At 47.6% G+C, this 20383-nt stretch overlaps 1 protein-coding gene across 1 annotated transcript in view; it reads left to right on the top strand.

Annotated features, from left to right (window-relative positions):
* LOC149324409 (uncharacterized) overlaps positions 1-20383 on the top strand; it is a 132537-nt gene that overhangs the window by 12373 nt on the left and 99781 nt on the right. The window contains exons 3-5 of the mRNA XM_089565549.1: positions 154-355; positions 15679-15782; positions 17265-17464. Coding sequence (XP_089421675.1) covers positions 154-355; positions 15679-15782; positions 17265-17464 — 506 coding nt within the window. The remainder of the gene's footprint in view (positions 1-153; positions 356-15678; positions 15783-17264; positions 17465-20383) is intronic.

The following is a 20383-nucleotide window of genomic DNA, read 5'->3' as shown; positions in this document are numbered from 1 at the left end:
CTAAAAGAAGACAGAGGTACGCTTGAGCATTTTAGTGTACCGGTCTGTATTCCTTTACCTGCGCCCTGAGTGTTTTTGCACAGTCTTGAGGAGCGCAGCTCTACCATATAACTGATTAAACTGCACAGAAACCCCGGCTTGATTTTCTTTCAGCTGTGCCAGGAGAAAGCAGTCTCTCACGGCGAGCTGCTGAGGCGTTTCCGGGGCATCACAGCCGGCCTGAAGACCATGGGCGTGGGCCGGGAATGCCGCGTCTACACCTGTTTCAGCAGCTGCTCCGTCGACCACCTCGCCGCGCTGTGTGGCGTCATGTTCTCGGGAGCCACACTGATCCTCGCCGGAGAGCTCAACGAAGGTAACAGTGTTGCAAATCTGGCAGCCACTATGCGCTTCCTGTGACGTGTGCAAAGGGGCGAGTACAGAGCGTTTGAGTTGCGTTAACCGTTGTGCGTCATCAGCAATGCACGAGATATGCTGCCTCTGAATAAGTGCTGAGTACTGTCCCTTTCAGTTGGGCATCTCACCTGTCACTCGTTGCTACCGGTTCCGCTCGTGGATAAGCGGCGACGTTCTATACTTGCCGGATGCATCGTGCCGTGGCTGCAAAACACAGGAGGAAACATTCAATCTGCGCTTTAAGAGTATGACGCGGAAGCGTTAATGCGTTAAGGCCCATATTGCGGAACGAGGCATTCTCTACTTTATATGAAGATATCGCTGGAAGCGCTAATACCACTGCTGGAACAGTTGTGCTACGGCTAAGCTATGCACCACTGCCCCAGCAGGTGGCTATTTGAAATGGAGACCGAGGTTGCTCTACGCGAACAACCTCTCGCGACCAATCACTAACTGCCACCATCCGCGTTGGGCAGTTTGCTGACAGTTTGGTGCACATGTTGTGGTAATATCACAAGGTACAAGGTCACGTGATGTACGTGGCTCACCTAACAACTACGTGGCTCCTCTAGGTTGCTTCTTTCAGTGAAATCGACGACGGAAACGACGAAGACGAATCCGGGTTTTCAGCCGATGGGCTTGCTCACTTAAATATTCCCTGCAATGTGTCCCACGCCATCTCCCTTTCAGTCTGTCTATCTGTTTTGGTGGCTTTGGAGTCCGCACGGGTTGTTCTTTTGAGCCGCTCTTTCAAGTCAATTTTCTGGATTGGTGAAAGACATTTGCTTCGTTTGGGTTCCAGGTCAATGCGATATTTTTTTCAAATGATACGGTCCACTTCTTAAGAAAACAATGTAATGTAATACCCATCATGTGATATCGCCTCAATGGGGCCTTTGAAGTACAAATAAATAAATAAAAAAAGTTGCTCTGAGTGCACCGGTCCTCTCTAGCCTCCCTAATCTCATTGTTTTCAAAATGCTTCCTTTTAAACGCTATATAAGCGAAGGAGAATGTGGGGCTCAATATGCATATGAGAGAAGCCAGCAGCCACAGAACCCAAGGAACAGAGGGGATTTTTTATATTTACTTATTTCTGGCGGTCAACAACGCAGGATATGAATGAATATGTTATTAGCATTAGCATATATGCCAAGAATAGGCTTAATGTGCCATACTTCAATGTCATCTAAAGAAGGGTAAGTCAGTGTCGATTATTGTATTCTCTCCACATGCTAGGGGAAAACCAAATTTGAAATTGTTCCAGATGTACGCGTATGTTAGGCGATAGAAGTGAAAGTTGTGTTTATACTTGGGGGATTTATAAGTTGTGCTTAATAAATTTCTTAAGAAGCATAATTCCTCTTACTGGAGGCCGTCAGTAAAAAATCTCAAGAGTAAGTTTTGTTGTGGCAACCAAGAAGATCATTCAAAATGCGCATGTTTCGCTGAAGCGGTTGGATATTAGTAGCTATAGAAACCGAAGCGAAGTCAAATTTTACTTTAATGAAGATCTGACCCATCAATAATCCTACTTTTGCAAAAGCCGCGTGGACGAAATATGTCCAGTAACGTCTAGAAAGGCTCCGTGCCAAGTATATGTCAAATCAAACTTAAGCCACATCCTTCTGATATACCGGGCCAAATGGCCAAAGTCCTCTCATAAAAGCCTTCTTTCTCATTTTGGGCATTACAGGTACAACTGTTTCGAGTATGGCCTCATTTATTTCTTCCTCCGCGCTACTTTCTCACCGGCTGCAATGGACATGAAGAGACGTGCGGAAGATGTGAACCCAGGAAAGGTCGATAGCGGTGTGATGGCTAGCCCCGCCGACGGTGAATCTAGGATGCGCTTCTGCTACAGAGGATGAGAAAGCGGTTAGCTGTGCTAGTTGGCGCTACAAGAAAATCCCGGTTGCAATACATGCTTAAACGCACAACACATTTTCAAATCAATTCGTAGAATAGTTCTATAAAACAAATTTTACGGATCTGTCCCCGTTAAGATGTAACAGCTGGTATTGACTGCCCCTGTTGCATAAGCGTACATGAAAGTGCAGATGCCACTGCGAAAATGGCGGCTGCTCAGCTCGCCTGAGCCACTCAAACCACTGGGTCTCAAACCAGTGGGCCACGACTGCGGCGCTGGGTTCAATCCCCAGTGCCGCCGGGTACCCACTGGTTTCTTTCATGGGTACAAGATTTCCCCTGGCCTGGTTCTCGGCTCTTCTAGAGTGAGATGCTTGGGAAAAGGGTCCTAGACCAAACCGTTGCCTTGACGGATCAGAGATAAGTTCCGCCGTCAAGCAACCCTATATCCGCCTCGTGCGGTAGAAGCCCAACTTGTGGCCCTTTTTTATGACTTCTCCCAAACGTACACTTTTCATGAATGTCGAGCGCCAGGGCGAGGGACGCTTGTACCCTTTTTACCGGTGGGTGCCCGGCGGTGGGTTTCGAACCAATCACCTTCCGCAGCCGTGGCCTCGTGGCAGAGCACGCGCCTCGACTTCGGGAGGTGGTGGGTTCGACTCCCGCCGCTGACCTGGTGCCCACCAGTTTTCTCAAAATGGGTACAAGCTATGCCCCGGCCTGGTGCTCAGCTTCCTAGGGTTGCATTGCTTGGGAAAGGAGCCTGCGCCTTCAAATCCCGTCACTGTGGGCAAAGAGTCACAGGGACAACAGTCACAGGGACAGAGCGAACGATATGCAGAAAAAGAAAAAAAAAAGAAGAAAAAAAACCGCAGTCGTGGTCCAGTGGTTTGAGCGCCCGTCTCAGCTGCGGAAGGTGGTTGGTTCGAAACCCACCGCCGGACACCCACCGGTAAAAATGGGTACAAGCGTCCCCCGGCCTGGCGCTCGGCTTTCTCTAGGGGTGTACGTTTGGGAGAAGTGATAAAAAAGGGCCGCAAGTTGGCCCTTTTTTGATATATTCTGCCATACTGCCGCCTCAACTGTGGTTGCCGCGCACGCTAGCTTCAACCGTCCATTATGTTATCAGGCACGCGACACAGCTGGCGAAGCGAGCAGAGGCTAGCGCAATGACGAGGCAAGCGGTGTGACGTGATACGAAACAGCGGCGGTGGCTTCGCGGCGAGGCGCGTGATGCGACGTCATGCCAGATGGCGCGGCAAGCGCGCGGCAACCGCCAGCTGCGGCGGTTGCTAGGCAACTGCTCAAGATCAGGCTCTATGTCTGCTCGGAGCACCGCCACAGCGAAACCGCAAGTTCGTGGCCAATATGTAGGTTTCGCTACAAAACAACCACGCAGATGCTTGATAGGAAGCTCAGTTTTCGTCCAAACTCTTATTCCTGGTGGGTGCGCATACAGCAAATTGAAGCCGCCTTTGTCTTGTTACCAGTCCCTCATGTTACACACGGGTTAAAACCAATACAAGCGGAAGAAATGCCGCCGCAGAGCGAGATGCAGATAACGCTTCAAACCGGTGTCGAACAATTATCTTAGGTGTGTTAGGGGCGCCCAGCTCACCTGCTGGAAAAATTCGGTCGACGTCAATAAAGAACCATATCCGCATGATTAGTGTTTATTTATTTTATTTATTTACATATACTGCAGCCCCCATGGGGCTATTGCAGGAGTGGGAGGAAGAAAAAAATAAAAAAGAAAAGGCAGAGAGGGACAACATATTCAGAAGTGAACACCATTAAAATACAGAACAGTAATTCAACAGACTAATCACCGATTTGCACCAACATTGAAAAATAGGTTTGGTTCCAGGGAGCGGATATCACCGGGTAAAGAATTCCATCGTTCGATAACACAAGGAAAAAATACTAAATTTGAACATGTCAGTGCGCGCGTTAATGGGTGTTACATTCAATGGGTGGTAGCTCCTTGTAGATGAAGATGCTAAAATATGCAAATACTCAGACAATGAGGCAAAGCGGGATGAATTAACAATACCATGAAAATATTTTAAACACTCATTGTCGTGGCGGGTAAAAAGGGGGGAGAGGCCTATGGCAGGAAGAGTGGATGAAGGTGAAAAATTTCTGTCATACCGTCGGCAAATAAACCGTACTGATTTCCTTTGGACGGATTCCAGCTTACTGATATCGGACTGTTTATGAGGATTCCAGATTATTGACCCATACTCCAAAAGTGGACGAATTGAAGCTTTGTATGTTACCTGTTTAGTTTCCTGGGGAGCACGTTTTAGATAACCGAGCCTCGGCATTGCATTATTGGACATTGTGTTAATATGCTTTGACCAGGACAAGTTAGAAGATAAAAGAATACCTAAATATTTGTACTCGGACACTTGATTCAAAGCGTTATCTTTGAATGAGTAGGTGTAAGAAGATGGTATTGTGCGATTACAGAATGGCATGTATAATAATTTACGAAAGTTTATTTGCACCATGTTTCACACCATGAGCAGAATGACACGAATGGCTGATTTAGTTGCGCGTGATCCTCAGGGGTGTTAATTGAACTGTATATGACACAATTTTCTGCATACAACCGAATTTTAGAAATAATATTTTATCGCAAATCATTAATGTATAATAAGAATAACAGTGGCCCGAGCACGGATCCTTGTGGTACACCGGATGATACATTAACGGTTTCAGATGAACAGGAGTTGAAAGAAACATACTGTGTACGATTAGAAAGAAAGCTTGATATCCAGTCTACCAGTAACGGGTTTTTGAGTATTGCATTAAGTTTACAAAGAAGTTTGGTGTGGAGAACGGTGTCGAAAGCTTTAGATAGGTCGATAAATAAAGCGCCGATTTGTGAGCCCGTGTCGAGGGAACTAGCAATGTCGTGCGTGAATTCTACAAGTTGTGAAATGGTACTGAGCCCACGCCGAAACCCATGCTGAAATTTGCACAAGATATTGTTAGCTTCAAGAAATTCTGTAATGTGCTTATGAATGATATGTTCTAGTAATTTGCATCAGTGTGAAGTTAACGAAATCTCAGCGTGACGCGCAAGTACTGTTCCATTCATCGCTGATACGAATTTCCATCCTCCCTGTATTCTACGAGCTATGACAACATAACCATGCAACAATAACTTAGATAATAGCATAAGCTCCAGAAGCGGGTTCAAATTTTGTTCGCGGCTGCTCACGCCTCTTGAACGCGTTCAGATCGCGCTTCAACAAGGGTGCTTCTCAAGCCGCGGAGCCCCGGCCGCCGTACTGCCGGTGTTCTGGTATTCCTCGGTACCGCTGCGCGTACGTGTGCAGGTTTCAGTGGCGCAAGGCACAGAACGAGTCGGACTGCTGTTGACACCAACCCATTTTAATCTGCTGCGTGTTTTTCTTTCTGGGAGTGCATGAACCACCATATATGACAAACATTGTATGCATTGTTTGTACTCTGTTGTGTATTATTTGGCGTTACGAATATTAAGTCTTCCTATTTTTTGACCATACTGTCTGTGCAATACAAGGTCTGTGCATTGTGTTCAGCAAAAATAGTAAAAAGAACGGGCAGAACGGCAGCAAAAACAGGGAATTCTCGTCCTTTGGGCTGGGCAGTTACTTTACACTTGCATGCAAGCAACAGCTAGGTAAATATGCTAAGGGCGCCTAGGTATCTATGTGCGCGGGCAGGACAGACGTGGTTAGCAAGAACTTTTGTATTGCGTGTTGCATATCTAGTGGTCCGCGATTAAAAAAAAATATGCGCGAAACTATCGCTACAGCAAGTTTATGGGCTGCGGCAAACTTATTCGAGAAGAGGGCAACAGCTGGTTTGACAGGCTGCGCGAACTGGCAAACTGCTAGGCCCAGTCCCGCCTGGAGCCGCGGGAGATTGGTTGCCTCGCTGACCGCAGATTTGTTTTATTGTGACAGAGCTAGCCCGCGGGATGCAAAATAACAGTAACATGTAACTTACAGAGTACTGTAATGGTCGACAAGGAAACAGGCACTTGTGTACGCCTCACGAGGCCTTGTTTTCGAATACATTGGACCACTGGATACACTATCGGCCATTAGGGTGATGTCCGCGCTCACAGTGGAGCAGGATTGCCGTACGGTGGCTCACCTGGACTACCCCCATTGTTTTGTCTTGTAGGGATGAGGCAAGACTTTTGACTTTTGTAGCCGAACGCCGGCTATAGCTTTTTAGTGCAGTCGCACTACTGAGCACCTTCCCGCTTTCGGGCATAGGTACAGTCTTTGTCAAAAGTAACCAGGCTTCATGGTTTGCTTCTCATTCGTATAATAGAGCCCTCACGGCTTCCATAAAGATCAAAAAGTTCTTTGAAGGTGAGAACAGGGGTTTTTCTTACTATACAGAGATTTGGAGCTCGAGGGCTGGCAAAATATCTTTAATATAACACTGAGAAGAAAAACGTGCAGCCTGGTTACTTTTGACAAACACTGTACGTACGCGCGTCCATGAAGCCTACTTTGTGGAAGGCGGCCCATCTGCGCACCAGGTTGTAGGCCATACTCTTGGCAGGCCTATATCTGGGCGAAGGCCTTTAAGCATTTCCTCAAGTCTCTATCCAAAGGTCTTGAGGTGAAGGCTTTCATGGTAAATACCTTCTGGGGCCTGCAAGGTGTGCACACCTGAAATGCCTTCACATTGGTGAAGTCCTTTAAGGTTTTATCCAGTCTTTACCTAAAAGCTTTTAGGGTAAATGTCTTCGTGGTAAATGCCTTTTAGGGAAAGGTCTTTAGACCATAGGCACTGAGGTCAAATGTCTAGCACTCAAGGACCTTACGTTCTCAAAGTAACTAATGCTGCTGCACGACATTTTTTTGCAAGCGCATTTTTTTGGCAACTAATGCAAGGCTAACCTTGTAAAAATTTGCTATAGATTTTGTATCGACACCATGAAAGCTATATTGCCTTCCTTTAGCAATTTAACTTTATCTATACGTAGTGTAATTGACAAAGTCTAGAAAAAGTGTATGGCAATAAGTCCATAGATTATCATAGACCGTATATACGAGGGACGTTCAATAAAGAGTTCCCCTGACCCACTTCCAGTGGACGGAGAGCAACGAAACTTTGCAGATTTATTAGTCCTTCTCTACATAGGTGCCACCCAAGGACACACATTTTTCCCGTCTTTTTATGCAACTGTAAACACCTCGCTTGTAGAAGTCGACTGGTTGCTCCAAAAGCCACGTTGTGACTTCAGAAATCAGAGTCTCATCATCTGGAAAATGCTTGCCCTTCAAATATGACTTCACTGTTGGAAAGAGGTGGAAGTACGATTGTGCGAGGTCGGGTGAATAAGGCGGATGCTGTAGAACTTGAAAGCCGCAGCAGCGTGCTTCCATCTGGGCAACATGTGAGTTCTGAACTGGGGCGTTGTTTTGCAGAAGGCGGAAACCTTTGGTGAGCATGCCACATCTCTTGCTTTTGATGGCCTCCCGCAATTTCCGCAGCAGTGAGGCATAGTATGCCCCAGTAACCTGGCACCCTTTAATAGGAAATCCATCAAGACTACTCCGTGCTGGTCCCAAAAGACTGTGAGCATGACCTTGCCCGCCGAGGGCTGGGCGCGTGCCTTCTTTGGAGGCGATGAGTCCAAGTACTTCCATTGCATCGACTAGACTTCAACCTCCAGATCATAGTGATGGGCCCAGCTTTCATCCTGGGTAATCAGTCTGTTGAGAAAGTCCTCCTGGTTTCCATGCCACATGGTCAAAAGAGCCTGGGAGCATTCGACTCGTTCCTGCTTTCGGAAAGGCGTGAGCAGCCGGGGAACCCAGTGAACCGATAATTTACGCAGATGAAGTTCGTCCTAAATTATTTTTTTCACGGAACCCACACTAATCTTGACATTTTCGGCTAGGTATCCAACGGTTACGGGGCCATTTTCTAAAATGGCGGCCTCCACTTGCTGCATGGTGTGTTCATCGATAGTGGAGTGGGGTCGTGCTGCAATCGGAGCCTTTTCCATCGACATTCGGCCACATTTGAATTGACGATGGCAGTTCTTCACTAAATATTAGGATGCGGAATCCTGCCCATAAACCTCTTTTATCTCATCGAACGTCTCCCTTGGAGTACAGCCTTTTAAGTACAGGAACTTGATGACTGCTCTGTATTCCACTGCATCCATTATCACACCTCACACCAGTTCAGCACCTATAAAAGAAAGACTGTTATTACTTGGGAATTGCACATTGGCACGTGACCTATAGTGACTTGAGTCATTACATATGCGCAGTTTCAGCATCCTGCAATTAATAGAAGTGAGTCAGGGGAAATCTTTATTGAACACCCCTCGTAGGATTTGTAGTGTCTATAGACTATTCTATAGGATTTGCCTATAAAACATCTTTCGTCTTCAAAGACAAAATTTTATGGAGAGTCTATCGGCAGTATCAAGAAATTTTTGCAAGGACTGGGGCGTAACTGTGTCATTCTGTGAAGCACGCTGGTGCGTCGCTGGGTAGCTGGCGCAATGTACGAAATTTCTTGCTGCTAGACATGGGTGTAGAAAATTTGTTGTGAGAGAGAAAATTATTTTTTTCCTTGACTTTCGATGTTGAAAGTTGCCAGATGTGTTGGAAATATACCCTAAATAACAAATTCTGAAAATACTATGCTTGAAGACAGGGCTAACACTATAGACAGTGACAATACTGCGCTATAAAGGAAGAGAGGGCATGGTCCGACTCTGTCGCTTCCGCTCATTGCCAGAAACAATTCGCAGACTATTGTGCTCGCTAAGCGTACTGGTGTGACTCAGGCCGTCATCGCGGACATCTTCGATGCGTGAACACTACCTGCGTCTTCCACATTGCGCGTAACCAGGATAGGACAACCACACGTGTCTTAATCGGATTCATTTTATTGAAGCATACGCTAGCTACTGTCTCTGCAAAATTGGACCCACCTGCAGGACACTTGGTAGATTGTCTTGTGTACGACATAACATCGAGCATTTGTCCCGTAGCTCTAGTCGTTTTACATCACTACGAAGAACATACACTAAATTAGATACATGTCAGGGCTCTGCCCTTAACCTCGAAAAATGTCCTAGTAGTCTCGTGTATCGTAAGCTAAGGGTTGCGTACGGAGAAGGCCCCTTTAAAATCATTTAGGAACGGGGATCCTGTACGAACCGCATGCAAATATTGTGTGCTTTTGTATATGCGCAAGAGTTTTGTGCGAATGTGTTTCGCTTCATTATCGCAATTCTCACCTGGAGTTGCCTCACAGGTAGAGTAAGAGCCTGATATTTGCAGTGATCATTAAAAAGTACCCTAAAAGATTTGGAAGCCCGCACGGTGCTGCTCGGAAGACGGCTTTTCTCAAGCCCTGGCGCCAGCTATAGCTGCTGACATCGGCCGCTGTACCTTCCCGGGCACGTGGCGCTACAATTCACACTGTGCCGAAGATGGGCACGCAACAGCAGTTCAGTTATCAGTATGGCGACGCCTGAGGAACGCGTTTTAGAGAGGCTTGGCTGGAGTGAGTGCATTTGGGGCGCGGTACCGGTGTCAATCCGACTTCTTTCATTATTTGCATGCACTCGCTCGCCAGTCGTGCCAGTGAAACCCATCAGCCCCGGTGAGGCGCCTCTTTTTCCTTCTTTTTCTTAGCAGACATCTCGTCCGCTTAAAGCAAGATTAGGTGGGCCTGTACTTGTCAGCTGCGAACACAGCAGGCACGCCCACTTGTCAGTAGGGCGCATAAGTATAGACAGTGGTCAGCCGCCTAAGTTTCATGCTTTTTTCCCTGCCTTTCCTCTTCTACCTCCTCCTCCTCATCATCAATATCAAGAGCGCGTCGCTCATCCTTCGGGAGTAGAAATTTCTTCACAAGAAGGGATTTTTTGTGTGGCACGACATCTGTATAGTTCATATGGAAGCGATACGTCATTCGCCTCAAAAATACTAAACGCTCATTGGGAAGCACCGGGTTCTTTGTCAGCTGAGCAGGACAGCCACTGATCGCTGCTTAAATTTTCTTCGTATAGAAGTCTTTTCTGTTCAAAAGCACGCGTAATAACGATAATTTCAGAAAAAAAAAGAAAAGCTTCTGTCGATCAATATATGAGACTGCCATTTTTAACGCTTAAGCGCTCAGTTGGAATGCTCACGGAATAGCTAAATTCTTTCTTAATTAACGCGAGAGAATTAGTGTCCCCGGGTCGGAAAAAATTGTCCGGCGTCGGCGTCCGCTCCGTAGACCGTTTGAAGCTTCGCAGAGGTCGGAGCAATCGGCCGCTCCGGCAACGTAGGTAGGCCACCTAGATCCTGTGATCTTGAGGCATAATCACAACGTGCCCACCCAATTGTCAGCAAACTCATCACTGTGGACAGGTGGCAGTTAAATTAATTATTGCTCGCGAGAGGTTGCTAGCAAAGAGCAAACTGTGTCACACAAGCCCCACTGATGGCAGCACTTTCCATAGCAGGGCAGTAGCACATCGCTTAACCGCTGGGCAACTGCTCCATGAGTGTTCTGGGGTTTTACAGTGATCTGTGAACAGAAAGTCGAGAATTACCCATTCCGCACATATGGGCATTAACTCATTACCTCTATCGCGTCATGCCCTTAAGTCGGAGCTTAAGTGCTCCCTGCAGTATTTTTTTTTTATTTTTTATACTGTGGGATACACTGGTATCCTTCATCGCCGCCGCGCCGAAGTCACGAGGAGAGGCTACTCTCCCCGTTCACAACAATGACTTGTGGTCACGGCAGCCAGTTGGTGCATTAGGGAAGATGCGCATGCCGGAGGGGTTAAAATAAATGAAGAGCTCGCGGTGCCCTCTTGCCGCTGACCTCTTGCGAGCTGCCCCGACGGACCCCTGCCTGCCGCCGTCTCCCTGATGACCCAACGCCTGTCGGGGACGACTTCGTGAGCTGCTGAACTTCTATTTTATCGAACAGAACATTGCAGTGTGCTTCTTCCGCAGTGTGTTTTACCTCGCGTTAGGACAATAAATTATTTCCTAGCGGCCTCTGCCGTTGCCTATTTCGTCCGAACCTGCCGTGGCTGCTACTCTACGCCACTGATTGAGGAAACGTGTCTCGTACGAGTGTCGCTTGCATGTAGCCGGCAAGGAAGCTCCCCTTCACCGCCGGCTGGACGCGGAGCGACCCCACATCTCGCGTCGGGGAAGCTCGCAGGAGGTCAGTGGCAAGAGGGCGCGTTCCCGCCGCGACCTCCTGTCTTTAATCCTTCCGGCATGCGCCCCTTCCCTAAGGAGCCAATGACTTACCTTGACGTCACGTCTTTGTTGGGAACGGGAAGAGTAGCCGCTGTGCCTTCTCTCCACATTCCCAGCGGCGCGTGAAGCTCGTCTCGTGACTCCAGCGCGGGGACGATGAAGGATGCCAGTGAATTCCACAGTATCAAGAGCTAACAGTGCGCAGGTAATTTATTATTGCTTCTGGTTCTGTGCTGCCTTTTAGGATAGACTCTGACATTCTTCTGTGTCAAAGTCGCTGTTTAAAAATATGTGAGACGATCTGGAAGGCGAAGCCGGGAGTTTAGCTAGTGTACCGTGGAGAGTACCAGAGAGTACGTGACCTCGAGAGTACCAGAAGCTTGGAAGAACGCTGACATTATCTTAAATCATAAGAAAGGAGACGTCAAGGACTTGAAGAATTACAGACCAATCAGCTTATTGTCCGTTGCCTACAAGGTATTTACTAAGGTAATCGCTAATAGAGTCAGGACAACCTTGGACTTTAGTGAACCAAATGATCAGGCAGGCTTTCGTAAAGGATACACGACAATAGACCACATTCACACTATCAATCAGGTGATAGCGATATGCGCTGAATATAACCAACCCCTATACATAGCCTTCATTGATTACGTGAAAGCATTTGACTCAGTGAAACCCTAGCTGTCATGCAGGCATTGCGGAATCACGATGTAGAAGAGTGTTATGTGAAAATATTGGAAGATATTTATAAAAGATTGCACATCTACTACAGTTCTCCATAAAGTCAGCAATAAAATTCCAATACGGAAAGGTGTCAGGCAGGGAGACACGATCTCTCCAATGCTCTTCACTGCCTGCTTACAGGAGGTATTCCGGGGACTGGAATGGGAACAGTTCGGGATAAGAGTTAATGGAGAATACCTGAGTAATTTGCGATTCGCTGATGACATTGCCTTGCTAAGCCACTCAGGACAAGAACTGCAAAGCATGATCAATCAGTTAGACAGGCAGAGCAGAACGGTGGGGCTAAGAATTAACACGCAGAAAACCAAACTAATGTTCAACAGCCTAGCAAGGGAACAGCAGTTCGCAATTGGTAGCGAGCTGCTGGAAGTAGTAAGAGAATATGTCTACTTAGGGCAGGTAGTGACGGCAGATCCGGATCATGAGAGGGAGATAACTAGAAGAATAAGAATGGGGTGGAGCGCATATGGAAGGTTCTCTCAGATCATGAATGGTAGCTTACCAATATCCCTGAAGAGAAAAGTATACAAAAGCTGTATCCTACCGGTACTCACCTATGGGGCAGAAACGTGGAGCCTAACAAAGAGGGTTCAGCTTAAGTTAAGAACAAGGCAGCGAGCTATGGAAAGGAAAATGATAGGTGTAACGTTGAGATCGGAAGAGGGCGGAGTGGGTGAGGGAACAAAAGCGGGTAATGACATCTTAGTTGAAATCAAGAGGAAGAAATGGGCTTGGGCAGGGCATGTAATGCGAAGGCCAGATAACCGCTGGTCCTTATGGGTAACGGAGTCAATTTCAAGAGAAAGCAAACGTAGCAGGGGACGGCAGAAAGTTAGGTGGGCGGATGAGATGAAGAAGTTTCCGGGAATACAGGGGCGGCAACTGACATAGGACAGGGTTAATTGCAGAGACATGGGAGAGGCCTTTGCCCTGCAGTGGGTGTAGTCAGGCTGATAATGATGATGACCGTGGAGAGAACGGAATTGTGCCCCACTGCCAGCTACTGGCGGAGTCACCGCACCCATGTTCCTACGGTGCGCAGATTATTTAATCAGTGGTGATAGTGATAATGGGTAGAGCATCGCAACGACTGGCAATAGTATTGTATAGCGTCATCCAGTATATCTTCAATTTCTTCCCGTAGGGTTTTGCACCCCACTTTGTAGTTCCGAACGTCGGTAGCGATAGCGCAAAATAGAGCCTTCCAATGCTTCTTGTTATCTGTGGCGGACACTGGCGGAAGTGCTGGCAGCAGTGAAGATGGCAGAACGCTTTTTCACCTTTTTGGCGAAAAGTGGCTTCAACGCATCGCCACAAGTAGGGCTTGAGGCTCTTTGTCATGGGCTCCCGCGTTCCCTCTGACATCAGCAAGTGTACAATCGGCAAATAGCGGTGAGGCACTCTCCGCATGACCACTACAGCCGTATAAAGCTTACGAGGGGTGTTCAATCATGATTCCCCCTGACTCACTTCTATTGATTGCACTATGCTGAAACTGCGCATGTGTAATCACATAAGTCACTATAGGTCACGTGCCAGTGTGCAACTCTGAACTAATAACGGTCTTTCTTCTACAGGTGCTGAAAGGGTGTGAGGTGTGATAATGGATGCAGTGGACTACAAAGCCGTCATAAAGTTCTTGTACTTGAAACGCCGCACTCCAAGGGGGACGTTCCATGAGTTAAAAGTGGTTTAAGGGCAGGATCCCCCATCATATGATGTAGCGAAAAACTGGCATCGTCAATTCATATAAGGTCGGACTTGGGTGGAAACGGCTCCGAGAGCACGGCGACCCCCCTCCGCTATCGATGAACACACCATCCAGCAAGTGGAGGCCGCTATTTTGGAAAATCGCCGCGTAACCGTTCGATACCTAGACCAAAATGTCAAGATTAGTGTGGGGCCCATGGAAAAAATCATTCAGGGCCATCTTCATATGCGTAAGGTATCGCTCGCTGGGTTCCCCGGCTGCTCGCACCTTTCCAAAAGCAGAAACGAGTCGAATGCTGCCAGGGTCTTTTGACCATGTGCCATGGAAACCAGGAGGACTTTTTCAACAGACCAATTACACAGGGTGAAAGCTGGGTCCATCACGATGATCCGGAGACTAAAGTCTAGTTGATGCAATGGAAGCACTTGGACTCACCGCCTCCAAAGAAGGCACGCGCTTAGCCCTCGGCTGGCAAGGTCATGCTCACAGTCTTTTGAGACCAGCACGGAGTAGTCTTGATGGATTTCCTAGGAAAGGGTGTCATGATTACTGGGGCATACTATGCTTCACTGCTGCGGAAATTTCCGGAGGCCATCAGAAGCAAGAGACGTGGCATGCTCATCAAAGGTGTCCACCTTCTGCAAGACAATGCCCCAGTTCACAACTCACATGTTGCTCCGGTGGAAGCACGCTGCTGCGTCTTTGAAATTCTACCGCATCCCCCTTATTAAACCAACCTCAAAACATCGGACTTCCACCTCTTTCCAACAATGAAGTCATATTTCAAGGCCAAGCATTTTCCAGATGATGAGACACTGATTTCTGAAGTCACACCATGGCTTTTGGAGCAACCTGTCGACTTCTACAAGCGTGGTGTTCACAGTTGCATAAAACAATTGGAGAAATGTGTGCCCCGGGATGGCACCTATGTAGAGAAGGGCTAATGAATCTGTAAAGTTTCGTTGCTGTCCGTCCAAAGGAAGTAGGTCAGGGGAAATCTTTATTGAACGCCCCTCGTATGTCTGCTTTGAAGCTCCGTTCATATTCAGGACCAGCGAGCAGAATTCTTCCGCGACAAAAAGCAGACCATAGTAAAAACATTTCGTTTTATCTGAACACGAAGGTAATGACAATACCAAACTACAAGCCAAAGGTTTGATGTGTCTGGCTTGCTTGGTACTGTCATTTGGTTAAAAGATTTTTTTTACTGTTGTAATTGGCGAGAGGAGTAATACAGGACGCCGGAGACCATGACCAGTGTTATTAATTGCGGATTTTAAAGTTGTATCCTACTATAGTAGAGGACATTATCACTTGTAATACAAAGGTCTTGAAGCGTAGAACAGACTTACATATGCGAGGATCATTGCGAGGACAACTGCTTTCTTGAAACAGCTAACGAGTCATGAACGAGGGCTAGCTGGTGTTTCATAGTGGAGATATCACGGTAGCTGATAAAAGGAACACTTACTGTTTATATGGTTTCTGTATGAGTTAGCGCGATGTCTCCACACGCACCCCTGAGCTTGAGGTTGCGTCTTTCTTACACTCAGTCTCGAAACACAAGTTAACCGTCATAGTGAGAGCCCGGTAAGAAAGCTCAGCATGGTTTACTCTACCGGCGCTTTACCGGCGCGTTAAATGAGCCAAAACCTTTTAGTTCAATGCCTCACTCGCATCTTCCGTCCGCGCTCACTGCAGAGGAACACCTGGCCAGCATCAGGAGTTTGGATGCCACTCACCTCCTCACCGACTCAGGCACCGCAGGCTGCTTCATTTCACTGCGGCCGCAATTGAAACTCAAGGTGATTAGAGCTCGATGTACTGTTCATTTGTCCCATTGGAGTATAAAAAACCAGTAGCCACCATTCGCATCCGTAACATGATATAAAGAACCGTATGAAGGACCGCGCGATGAAAGTCTCAGAGTCCCAGCGAGGAAGTGGTAGATTAAAAATGAACAGATATTGATCAAGAACATGATAGTAATCGGCCTCTTGATGCATAACAGGTGCGATTGTTGAGGAATCACTAATGGGGAAAACTCGTGAATATTCCGAGCGATTAACTACGCATTGTAGAAAGCAGATGTATGCATAAAAGGTTTATATGGCGAAGGTATTCTGAAATTTAACATGAATGTGAACACTTTAATTGCTGTGTTTGTAACTATGCCCATAGCGAACAGGTAGTCATTTGTGAAAGTATTCTACTTTTAGCAGCACTTTTCATTTATTATTAAACACCATTGATAAGTAACTGATGTTTTTTCTGTGTTTTGTACTGAACACAACGAATTGTTTTTCAAGACTTGTTTTTCTAAGTCCTGTCTTGGTTACCCACCAAACTTTACAGCCAAAACGCCAGAGAGTTTATTCGGCTAATTAAGGATAATGCAATCGTAGTGCTACATTGTGCAAGATCAGTCGACCTTTCTGCTTGGAAAATAACTGAAAATACGTCAGTGCATCGCGGGAAAAGCTAGTAGAACGTTTTCTATACCAATTCAAAATGGAATCGGCATTTGCTGCTTTGGTATTTCCACATCTTACTACGAAGCGTACCCAAAGTTTGAGGAATGCGAAAGTGACGGCACACGGCTCAAAAACCAGCGCACGACCACAGCCACTGAAGAACGAACAGCAGCGTACGCGTGTTCCGAAATCTGGAAACACTGTGTTGGTAGTCTTTCTTACAATTCAGTTTGCTTACGCAAACTATGTTATTGGTAAGAGGGAAATTTTTCTTACCTGACAGCGCCAATCCGTGGATTTAGCTCGGATTAGTGATTCTCTTTGAAATGGCTTCTTCGAATAGCAGACATGTATTTCGAAGCGAAAGCTTCACTACGGGACCTTGGGCTTCGATCGCAGACCGTGTCAACTTGACCCGCAGCTGATAAAGACGTCAGACTATGAAAAAGACACAAATTGAATCAGTATCCATGACTAGGAGTCGAATCCACAGCTGCGCAAACAGATCTACTTCAAGGGCCACTCAGCGAGACCACTAGGCTATCGCGTTTTCGTTTTCGTTATTGTTCACCAGGCTATCGTCACAGCCAACACGCCTCATGTTAAACCGCACCACACTGAAGTGCTGTGTATTGAAGACCGTCGTCTTCGTCACATTCCATCTGCTCCGTCCCACGCACTGCCTGCTCACTGTCGTCTTCTACGTAGCACAAATCCGTGCTTTCGCTCCGATTCGAATGTAGTAAACATTCTGTGTAGTTTTTGTAAAGTGCAATAATATGTTCATCGCATCCATCGTCCCGTCTGCTCTAGGGCAAGCTGTCCGTGGACGACATGCCCGGCTTCACGTGGGTGTCACCCTTTCAGTGGGAAGCGAACGAGGCGGCATTCGACGACGACCGCGGCAGCCAAGACGAAGTGACCGTGATCGCGTACAGCAGCGGCACGTCCGGCATACCCAAGAACATTGAGCTTCGGCGAAAATATCTCGTCCACTACCTCGCTGCTATCAAGTGAGAACACCTGAAAAAAGGCCCCTGTGATTGTCCGGTCGCGTGCGTGTGTGTATTAGCGGGTATACAGGAATGCGTGCGCACATGCTCGCGCCTAAACGATTTCTAACGACTTTTTAAAGTGAAAGCTTAACTGGCCTAGTCAAGCCATGGTCATTGGCGCCGCAATTTGGCCTTGCAGAGGAGAAGCTGTGGTGGTGTGGCAGCCACGTGAAATATCTCCTCTCGTCCCCTCTTTTATCCCTCGTAGGGCTTTACAGGAACAGTTCTGAAAACAACACTGCATTTAACACATATAATGAGAGCGCTCCAACGCAAAGTCCTATTTCACGCGATTTGCAATTACAAACTAAACTCTATGGTATTTCCGGCTATCCTATACGAACCAGCATAATTTCCTGTTTTATCCTACCAACCGCAGACAAATATATTCGGTTTTATACCTGTAACAACCTGCATGTTCAAATGAAACACTGAGCACCTTAGGGTAATCATGGGGAGCATATCACATGTTCGTTTTTATTTCTTGAGTGCGTGACCGGTTGCCTGCCTGTTTGGCTGCCTGGTTGCCTGCCTGGTTGCTTGGTCAGTCGGTCGGTGGGTCTGAAGACGTTAGCTCATATGCGTGCAATTTCACAGTCAGTGGCGGATCTATTCTCGTCGCAGAGGGTGTTTCGATACCTCTTGCTGCAGTTCAGAAAGGAATTAAAGTGATTACTAGTGACTCGAAGAGTGCAGTACACAACTTCTGCAGGGGCAGAGCCTCTGCAGAAGCGGTTAGCTGGAGGCGGGGACAGGGGTAGGTCCGTCGATATTGGTGGTCTGGACAGCGGCACATCAAGCCCTAAGATGGAATGAAGAAGCACATGAGCTTGCCCGAAGACTCACTGGCCGGGAGAGCTCAGGCTCTCCTCGAAACGAACTTACAGTAACATAACAAGATAGGATGATCACCTATCGTTAAATTGCGAATTACCACATATTAACTAGAATGGAATGTCTGCAAGCAGATAGCAAACTAAGTAAAAAGAAGGAGTCAGCTTAGAGGAAACTCCAGGTCGGGGTATTTCTATACCAATGTATAGAAAATGTATAGAAAGAAGTTTTGTTAAACAATGTATAGAAAAGTATGTCCAGCGCAATTCTGTGCTAGATGTATTCTCTGTGACGGATGTGCTACCATGGTACACATGATCGCGACATGTCCACGTTATAGAGACAACACACGCACACAAGACTCATGGGAGACTCTAATGCCCAACCCAGACCTAGAAGTCCAAAGAAACATCGTCAATCAAGCTTTGGCCGCCGCCGAGACCCAAGGGGTTATGGCTGGCGCTTAGGGGTGCGGGGGGGGGGGGGGGGGGCGGAGAAAAAGGACAAAGTCCTGCGACCCTCCAACTAACTCTGAAATAAAAATTTTCCATCTACCTCGAACGCGCTTAGCCAATGCAGACCGTCTCACATCGAGCTCCCTCCAATCTGCCCCAACTGGCTGCAAATTTTGCGTATCACCGAACCTATCTTCCATCACCCCAACCTATCTAACATCGTTCCCGGCAAGTTGACATCGTTCATCCAACATCCATGTTTGGAGAATTATACCTGTTGTCACCATGGAGCGATCTTTTGGTAATACAAAGTGGCAGCGCGCGCTTTAAGCCTACTGCTGACGCCGCGTCCGCCACACCACATCTTATGCAGTCGATGGAAGTCGCCGAAGACGGCACTGCGCCGGTCGAGATTCTGGCCTCATCACAAGCCTGGCCTGCTCCCGCATTCCTGCCCAATACCTCTCCACTTCAAGACGCAGAAGACCCCACCTCATTCACTACGGTTATGTGCGTCCGTAGAACCCGCAAGCTACCCCGGCCACCCCGTCATCGACAAATGCTCATCTCAGCTGGCTTTTCATCCCTGCATCACTGATAGGTGCGCTGGTGAATCATATCATCACTCTTATCACGTCCACCACCCACCTCACTGACCACGCACGCACAGAAATTACTGAAATGCCTTCTCGGCGTTTCATAAGTCCTCGGCGTCTCAGCAGTCTTCGGCGGCTTATCGGGCCCCGGCATCTCATCGGAAACCAGTGTCTTATGAGAAACTTGCGTTGCATCGCTTTCTAGGTTGACTCCTCACCCCATAACCCGTACCAACTCACCACCGCAAACTGAGCCCGAACAATACTCCGTATCGAGCACACCGGGCTCACTCTCTCCCAACTCCTGTCCGGCATCTCTTCTCGCATCCGCACCAACATTAGGGTACGAATGATGCGATCCACAAACACCGTGTCCGTTACCGTCCCACAAACAATCTACTGCAAACAAATAGCGCACCGCTCCAACCCACACCTTGTGCATTGGGCATTTTGCTGCCTTCGCTGCCTTAAGTATGGGAACAGACAGCCTCAGTGCCCTTCCACCCAAGCCTACTGCCCTACCTGCACCACTACCCTTCTCTGCTCGTACCCTGCCCATCCCTTTGTCTCAGATGCCTGCGCTTTCAAAAGGACCATGTTACCTTCGCCAACGTCTGCCCGGTCCACAAGCAGAAGGACCAAGCCCCAGCGCAGCCCTCTAAAAAGGCAAAACCTCGTGACCCACCACCAAGCCATATCTCAGGCAATAGCCCTAAAATCTCCACAACGACTCCAAACCCCTCTTCGCGCAAGCATCTTCCCTACATTTACGCTGCAACCGCCACGAGCTATGCAGATGTACAACAAGGACCTTAAGTACCACCAACGCAATGCTTTTGACGCCCAAACTAGCGACCGGTCCAGCACTAGGCCCACTCCCAGAACCTATCTCTTCCAGAGCCCAGTCCCCATACGGATTCCGCCAGCGTAATGAGCCAAGAATCACCAGCCCCGAAACAGCATCCAGGTGGGCCACTTACCACTCCCTAACT

This window comes from Amblyomma mixtum, unplaced genomic scaffold, assembly GCF_055824585.1.
Source record: "Amblyomma mixtum isolate Tamu unplaced genomic scaffold, ASM5582458v1 scaffold_37, whole genome shotgun sequence".
Lineage (NCBI taxonomy): Eukaryota > Metazoa > Arthropoda > Arachnida > Ixodida > Ixodidae > Amblyomma > Amblyomma mixtum.
This window is presented reverse-complemented; position numbering and strand designations above follow the sequence as displayed.